Source organism: Phaseolus vulgaris, chromosome 1 (genome assembly GCF_000499845.2).
Source record: "Phaseolus vulgaris cultivar G19833 chromosome 1, P. vulgaris v2.0, whole genome shotgun sequence".
Taxonomy (NCBI): domain Eukaryota; kingdom Viridiplantae; phylum Streptophyta; class Magnoliopsida; order Fabales; family Fabaceae; genus Phaseolus; species Phaseolus vulgaris.
The window spans coordinates 30,492,296-30,501,485 of NC_023759.2; the positions used below are offsets into that span (position 1 = coordinate 30,492,296).

Here is a 9,190-nt window from a genome sequence, read left to right on the forward strand (position 1 = left end):
GTATAAGTGGGTCGTCTCCCCAAAGGTCTCCTAAACAATCAAGGTATTCAAGGTCAGAAGTTAATCTTAGAGATAGGAGGAATGTTTCAGAGCTCGATTTCTTAGTCTCATAGGCTTGAACCTAAGGTTAGGGGGTTGTAGCGTCATGGGCCGAACCCGATGTTGTGTACAAGTGTCAATTTTTTAGGATAATATCAAAGGCATTTATGCCGTATCAAGGCGAATCAAGGGATAGCAGACAATTAACCTAAGTAGGAAAACGCGCATTTATTATTGAATGAAGCCGATAACAAGATCGAATGCAGAGGAAGCAAGAGGGGTCTATAGTATATATCAGAGGACCGCATCAGGAAGAAGGACGAGACACATAAGCATAAAAGCACACTTGTTCTTGACTACTTTGAATATTCTAGGTTTGATGTCGCCTATACTCTTGTCTAGAACATTAATATTATTATTATTATTATAATTACTACTAATATTAATATTATTACTATTAATAATAATAATATTATTGTAATTATTATTATTGATATTATTATTTAATTTTTTTTAATATTTATTGTTATTATTATTTTTAATTTTAATAATAATATCAATAAAAAATAATAATAATATTATTAATAATAATAATAATAAAAAACTAAAATGAAATCAAATACAAAATAAACCTTACCACTACATAAAAAAAATTACAAATACAAATAGAAACTAAAAAAACAAAATAAAAACTACAAAAAAAATTATTAAAAAAATGATATTTTAACCACTCTTTTTAATGTGATGGATTTAAAAATAAATTTAGAATTAAATGATATGAAAAAGTATTAAAATAATAAATGTGATTGTATAAAAAAAATGAATTACATCATTATCATTATAAAAAATAATGTAAATAAAAAATAATGTTAATATCTTTGTAGGTCCACAAACTATTAAAATATTAATAGTTTGGATCCCACTCTTCCATTTGAAGTAACCGTAATGAAATACTTATTCCTATCCCTGGAAAGCTTATCACTGGGACAGTGTGTAGCCATTCATCAATATCTGCATATGGAGCTCTTCTCCTTCCTTTTCCTTGCCCTTCTCTTCACTCTCTATCTCTATTTTGCTACACAAAAACCCTGTAAAACCAACACCAAAGGCTTCAAAGACTACCCTCTCATTGGAACCTTACCGGAATTCCTCCAAAACCGCCATCGCTTCCTCGATTGGACCACCCAAGTCCTCCGCGACTGCCCAACCAACACCGCCGTCTTCTCCCGCCCCTACAGCTCCCATGGCGTCATAACGGCCAACCCTGACAACGTCGAGCACATGCTAAAAACCCGATTCGAAAACTACCCAAAGGGCGAACGCTTCATCAACCACCTTCAAGACTTCCTCGGCAACGGAATCTTCAACTCCGACAGTGAACTCTGGAAGTTGCAGCGAAAAATTGCCAGCCACGAGTTCAGCACCAAATCACTTCGTAACTTCATTGTCAACACCGTCACCACCGAACTCCAAACCCGGCTTCTTCCAATTCTCTCCAAAGCCTCCCAGACAAACGGGCTCCTCGATTTGCAGAACCTGTTCGAGCGCTTCGCCTTCGACAACGTCTGCAAGCTAGCTTTCAACGTCGACCCCGCCTGTCTCGGCGGTGACGGCACCGCCGGTGCAGAGTTCATGAGCGCATTCGAGGACGCCGCCGTACTGAGTTCAGGGAGATTCATGAGCGTGTTACCCTTCATGTGGAAAATAAAGCAGCTGCTGAACATCGGAACAGAACGGAGACTCAGAAAATCAATCACTACCGTGCACGTGTTCGCCGACTCCATCATACGGTCCCGATTGGAATCCAGGGAGCACACCAGCGACGACGAAGATTTACTTTCACGTTTCATCAGAACGCAGGAAAGCTCGCCGGAGTTTCTCCGCGACGTTGTGATAAGTTTCATTCTCGCTGGGCGTGACACGACGTCGTCCGCACTCACCTGGTTCTTCTGGATTCTTTCTTCCAGACCTGACGTTCGGAGAAAAATTCACGACGAAATCGCAAGGGTTCGGTTCGCGACGGGTGGCGTTGGCGCGTTCGGGTACGAGGAGCTGAAAGAGATGCATTACTTGCATGCGGCGCTTACGGAGACGATGAGGTTGTACCCGCCGGTGCCAGTTGACTCGAAGAAATGTGCGGACGACGACGTTTTACCGGATGGAACGAGGATTGGGAAGGGGTGGTTCCTATCGTACCACACCTACGCTATGGGGAGAATGGAGAGCGTATGGGGAAAAGACTGTGCCCAATATAATCCCGAAAGGTGGTTGGAGAATGGCGCATTCCGAACGGAGAGTCCGTTTCGTTTTCCGGTGTTTCACGCTGGTCCACGAATGTGTCTGGGAAAAGAAATGGCTTATATTCAGATGAAGTCCATTGCAGCTTCGGTGATGGAGAGCTTCGAGATCGAGGCAGTGGATAAGGACACGTGTCCAGAACATGTGCTTTCTTTGACGTTGAGGATCAAAGGAGGGTTGGCCGTCAGGTTAAGGACAAGGGATACGCAAAGTGTCCACCCTAACACCAGGGTCTAGGGCACAGGTTGCAATTTCTACTATTTTCGATTTAAGAAAAATTGCAATATAATATGTTTATTTTCCCCGTTAACTTTCTAAGGGGTCGTGGAATATTTATATATGGATGGAAAATATAGTTTAAAATTTTAGGAGTGTATACGTGAGTTTAAAAATAAATATATATAATAAAATATAAATTTGTAATTAAATAATATGAAAAATAATAAAATAATAGTATTAGAAGTTGTAATATGATTAAATAAAAAATTGAAATTGTGGATGTATCATTATCTTTTATTTATATAATGAGAAACCAAGTGAGAAGAGAAAGGAATTGAAATGGGTAGGGAAAGGAAAATGATATTTAAATAAAATTGTTTAAGAGAAAAAACATAAAAAAGGTACATTTATGCAATGGTATCTTGTACTCTGTCTTTTTTGTTTTCTAGTAATTGTCTTATATTTAATATGTATTAGGTAAACTTTTAAAATTCTATTTATAAAAAGGGTTTAAAATATTAACTATACGCTTTTTTCACTCTAAAATATCTTCTACTCTCAATGTTTTTATTTTTTTGGTTTTCAATTAATTCAAGAATCGTGATATCGAAACTTCTCCATTTTTTCTCTTTCTAACCATTTATATTTCTACTGTGTTCTATTATAAATAATTTTATTATTTGCTGATAAAAAAAAAACTTTTTTTATGGTCAGAAATTAGAAGAGGTATAAAACTAATTAGAGAGAGTTTCGTAAAATCTCTTACCAGTCCTAATAATTAATGATAAACATCAAGAAAATAATAACTTGCACAACCATAAGAGCTTGTTTAAGGTTGCCTATTGATAAAATAAATAATCAATGCTTCTCCTAATTATAGAAAAAAGGAGCGAAACTTGTTAATAATTAGAATTGATTTTAAGCATAAAAAACACTAGAATCAATTTTTCCTTTTAAAGGCTAGAATCCATTTATTTAAAGAAAATGCATGCCTTTGAACCAAAAGATTAAATATAAAAATAAAATTTGAGATTAATCTTTTAGCCAGAGATTTCTCATAATTATTTTTTTATCATTTATTTTCCAATATATTTTCTTGGACAAAACATGATTTTTAGTCCTCTTTAAAAAATGTGGTACTTTCATTTGTTATCTTTAAGATATTTTGTATTTTTAGCACAAATGTGTTATAAAACATGAAATAATTTATCAAGATTTAACGAAAAAATGTATAATATTGTTGCCTTAGAGTTAGTTAATATTGTGCTTTGTATGTTTTGCTTTCGCTCCAAAAGTTTATCAATAGAAATATCATTAATGTTGTGATTTGGAATATAACGTTCATTAATGTTAGCATCCCAAATGTTTATATTAATAGATTCAATAAAAAATTTCATCATCCTAACTTTTCAAAATATGTAATTAGTCTCATTAAACATAAGTGATATATTAATAAAAACACCTTTAACAAAAGGTAACATTTTCTTAACCATTTTCTTGAAAAACAAATTAAGGAAATACCAATTGTTAAGAATATAATTTGAGTTCAAGAAAAGGTGAATTGAAGATTTTGCAAATGGATGACTATTTTTTGTTGAATCTAATGTACCAAGTAATAAAACAAGCTTCTTAAGAATTTGAGATATTATTTAATGTTCTTTAAGTTAAAAAATATGAAATGTGAGTAAGAAAATTAAAGAGATGAGAGAGAGAGAGAGAAATACTAAAATTTATATTGGTTTACTAATGGGAAAGAGTTATATTTAGTTCCTCATTTACCTTGACCATTTTTCAAAAATTTTACCAATCACAATAAAAAAAATAAGAAAAAAAAATACCATAATACTAAGATTTTAAACTCTTAACAATTCCTTGTAAAACCCTGTCACGAGAACATCTTGATCTCTCTAATAAAGCAATATTAACACACAAAAATACAAAAGAACTAGGAAAAGGTCACTTGAAAATTGAAAAACTGATATATGTAGAAGAGAAAGAAATATGATATCCTATGTGAGCTATTGAATCAATGATCATCCAAGAATGCTTCAAGAATTAGTGATTATTCTTTATTATATATTATCTAAAATATATATTCAAACAATCATTTATATATATGGTAATATATTAATAGAAAATTTGGGGATAAAGTGAGTCATTTGTATAAGAAGACGACCAAATAGTCTAACACCCATTATCCAATTGATAAAGGAAATCATTAAAACATAATTATCCTCATTTTTACTTACAAAATCAATTATTAATAATAATCTTTTTACTCTAGTAATGGGCATCTAAAAATAATATATCTTAATCAAATAAAGTGTTTATTTCATACAATGTTTATACATGTCATATTGTATATTGCACCTTGCTTGCATTAATTCATCATAGATAAAATAAAAATATAAAAAATATAAAAACAAAAAACAAGACCTCCTATATATAGATGTAAGCATAAACCCTTAAGATAATTAAAGTAATTTTACACATCAAGATTGAAGAGATACAATATCAAAATTACAAGAAAGAAATGAAATTTTAAGATTGCTCTATAGTAGTGATAATTTGAGCAACTATAAATATAAGATAAAGACACTCACAAAAATCACAACTACATTATATTCTATGGAAAGCTTTCAAGCCTACATTCTTTTCTTAGGAAAATATAATGACTTGATTAAACCAAGAGGGAGGGGTTGAATGATTTTTAAAATCTTTTTTCGAAAATCACACTTTCTTGAAATTCTTTTTCAAAACCCTTTTAAGACTTAAAAACATAATGCAAGTATTATGGATCAAGATTGATTCAAGAGTATGTTACAAAACTAGAATGCAGTTAACTTTGTGAAACAATATTGATACAAGATTAATAAAAGATATTTATAAGATTCATAGTTTCACAATTAAAGAAGATAAAACATGATCAAGAAAACACGAGAGGATTTATATTGGTTTAAATCCACCAATCCTACATCTAGTCTCGACAATTCAACTTTAGAATTGTTGGTACCACTATTAAATCAAGTTTGTACAAAGCAATTTGCTATTACAAACTTAAAAAAACAACAATCAAATCTTGAACATACTCAAGAGGATATCAGCTACTAGAAGATACCGACTTCTATCAACTCTTGCTCACAAAGAGAATATATGCTTACCAATTCTTAATAAACCTTTAGAGGATCTTAGCCTTTATCAAATCTTTAGTACTCAAGAAGATATATGCCTTATCAACTCTTGTTAAAAACAATAAAACAAACACTAGAAACACTCTAGCAATAACAATAATTACAAAAACACAACTAGAACACTTCAGCATAAACAATAAGAAAACATTTACCAATCTTTTTCATAGCAAAAACATATAAAAGATTCAACAACACAACCTTTGACAATCAAATCTTGAAAGTCCAAAAAGAATGAAATAAACTCTTTGAAAAACTCATATTATATTGCTTCAAAGTGTATATCAATACTTTTAAAATTTGTATAAAAATATTAATCCAAGTGCTCTATTTATAGAGTTTCAAAATCACAAATTAAAATTAAATGTGATGTTTTTAATCGATTATATCAAGTATTAATCCATTATTCTATGTAAATCTTTTGAAAATAGTTTTAATTAATCGATTATAAAGAGTGTTAAGTCGATTAAATCAGTTCAACAATTAATATTAAAGTATATTTAATCGATTATTTCACTAACAACTCTAAAAATATTTAAAATGGTTCTCTAATTTAATCTATTATTACTGAGATAATCGATTATCCTATTTTGATCATCATCAATAATAATTTAATTGATTAAGTTAAAATGTAATCGATTATTTTGTTCTAAAAATACTTTAAACAAATTTTCTCTTTTCAAAAAACATTTTAACTCATTTTAAAGGGAGTTATATGTTGATCTTATGAATAGTTTGTGTGGGAAAATCATATAACAATTACGCATAAAGCTAAAACATTCTAGACACGTCTACATCATCTTCATCTCCATCTTCATTATTCATCATCAAAACATCATCTCTTTGGGACTCGAGCAACTTCAAGTCTTCAAGTCTAATATCCTTATCCTTTATTTTTTGCCTAAGTAGCAAAGATAAACAATATTATGTCCCTCACCTTGTAAAGTCATACCCTTATAAAGGATACTTGATTGTATATCCTTCTAACTAGTTATTCTTAAGTTTCATCTTTCTTTATCTATAGCCAAAAAATGACAAAGAATATTTAAGATTCTTAATCTCAATGAGAGATTAGGGAGGGATGGCCAAGAGTGGTTAGATGTACTTCTGTTGTTGAGAGTGACACTATGTACTTAGTTGTAACTGAATTTTATTATAGTGGAACACTTTAAGAATTTCTTAAAAGCGATTTGGACATAACCCAAATATTGGATGAATAAGTATAAACATTTTATGTCCTTTTTGTTGTATAGACTGTTTGCTAGATGGTCTAGTATTATTTGTAAAAAAGTCTTGTGCTCTATTCAACCTCACTTCTAAAACCTATTTTTTACTTTGTTCGGTATTGAAGTTAACTTCTTGGGGTTAGTTCTTGAAAGAAGAAGAAGAGAATATCGTATGAGATTGATAGAAAGATAAATACACGTTATGAATAGACCACCCTGTTGAAGATGGGAGCTTTGATGTATCAAATCCATATGAAGCCTGAAGTTGTGCTGCTTTTTGGGTTTGGGTTTAGATTAGGGTGTTTAGAATATTTGTAAGATCAGTTCTAATTCCTATACAAAGCTTGATTAATCAATTTAAAAAGAAACAAAGTGTTTTTCCATGCAAAGAGAAAACAACTGGTTGAATTGTCGAGACAATCGGTTGTTTGTCACTTAGCTGGCAATGAGGTTTTGAAACTGTTTTTGAATTAGTTTTGCAACTGCCTAACCCATTCAACCGGTTAAATCATGGTTTCAACTAGTTAAATGAGTGTTGTGCTAACATTTTTTTGAAAACCTGTTTCAACTATTTTAAATGAGAACAAAACAGATTTGACTTTGTTATGTTGCCTTAAACGGCTAGATTTCAAATACTATAAATATAGCCTTCTTTCAAAATTTTTAGAGAAGTTTTTTTTACACTCTGATTTGAGATCAAAAAGAGAGTTTATGATCTGTTTGTGAAAGAAGTTTTCCAAGATTAGCAAGATTGCTTTTAAGCTTTGTTGTGGTTCAAGAATTGGTCATAGGGCCTCTGGTTTTCTATAATTCCAGGTATTTTCAACCCTTACTTAATTTCTTGTAATTGTATTATGATATTGTAAACGTGTTTGTAAAATCTTGTAAAGTCAGTGTGAGTCTGGCTTGAGGTGTGTGTTGGTGCAAAGAGGGTGAGTATAAATGCGGCTATGGTAAACAGTCGCATTCGTTGAATGTTAATTCTCAGTTAAATTGACCTATTCAATTATAACCCAGCCAGAGAAATACATAAATTCAGAGAATCAAATTTTATATATTGATCAGAATGTATTACAAACACTAATAACATATCTCTATCTATCTATCTAATTCCTACATTATTCATCAGTTATCCTAGAGTTATAAAAATTTATAAAATACGTGGACCAAGTATTTCTCACATATGCTAAGGCTTCAAAGACATTGGTCGCTCATCCGTGAAGTACTGCATTATAAAATAAGGCTCACATAAATTAGTTTTAAGATACATATATGTTAAAGAATTATAAAAATAATTAACAATCATGTTACCTCATGCCAATCACTTTTAAGGTCTAGTCTTACAATGGTAACCATCCATTGCATAATATAATAGCCACACTCTTAGCTTCCTGGTTGTTTATTACATTATAATTCAATAAAAAGTGAAAGTTAAAAATAAACAATGAAAAGAGAAAGAAAAAAAAATTACAAACCTTTAGTTTTATCTAGCTCAGATTTTGAAAATTTGAACTGGATCAACCTTTTAGGATGTTATATCCACGCCATGAGCTGATTAATACAAAAAAACGTGTTAGTATATGCTTAATTAGTAACATACGGAAGTTTATAATGTACTTACCTATCAATGATATTCTTAAGAGTTGGGGATATCTCCTTGTTTAGGGAACATAACCACACAATAGTTTTATCAACCATTGATAAGACAAGTAACTGCCAATGATCTCTATCATCCATTAAAAGAGTTGGTAAATATTTAAAACATGAAATAGTAATAATTGACGACTTATAATTAAACTTACTCATTAATATAAGGGCATAAATAAATTTCTTTTCCCTCTTTTTCTATGGTGTTAGTGTTGTATGATTGGGTTTCATTTTCCTTTATTCCAATGGGATTAGTATATGCAGAATCTAAGAATCCTTACACATTTTCCTTCCCCTTAGTGAGACAGACTCCATTAAAAAATCTACAAGTTATTAGTTAAAGCATAATCAATAATAATTTGACATAAAGTAAATTGAAATATATGTAAAGATACTTACATCATAAAAAATTGAATTATACTTATATTGAGCTCCTGATCCCCAACTACAAATTCTAAAAATTTTCCATGTGTATATGTACATGGCAGTTCAGTTTTTATTTCAAAAAGACGTATATCCCAGGGAACTTCCAAAGGTTCTCGACCAATCTTTCTAGTAGCTACAGCTAAGGAA

The 9,190-nt window shown here is 31.0% G+C and overlaps 1 protein-coding gene across 1 annotated transcript; it reads left to right on the top strand.

Moving 5' to 3' along the window:
- Positions 1-765: 765 nt before the first annotated feature.
- On the top strand, positions 766-2,700 carry LOC137813895 (cytochrome P450 CYP94D108). The gene has a single exon (XM_068616361.1). It carries the CDS (start codon positions 985-987, stop codon positions 2,572-2,574), a length of 1,590 nt encoding a protein of 529 aa, XP_068472462.1. The 5' UTR covers positions 766-984; the 3' UTR covers positions 2,575-2,700.
- The last annotated feature ends 6,490 nt before the right edge of the window (positions 2,701-9,190 follow it).

Excerpts from the sequence above, each read along its gene's own strand:
- LOC137813895 (XM_068616361.1), top strand. The coding sequence starts at position 985 with ATGAAATACTTATTCCTATCCCTGGAAAGCTTATCACTGGGACAGTGT.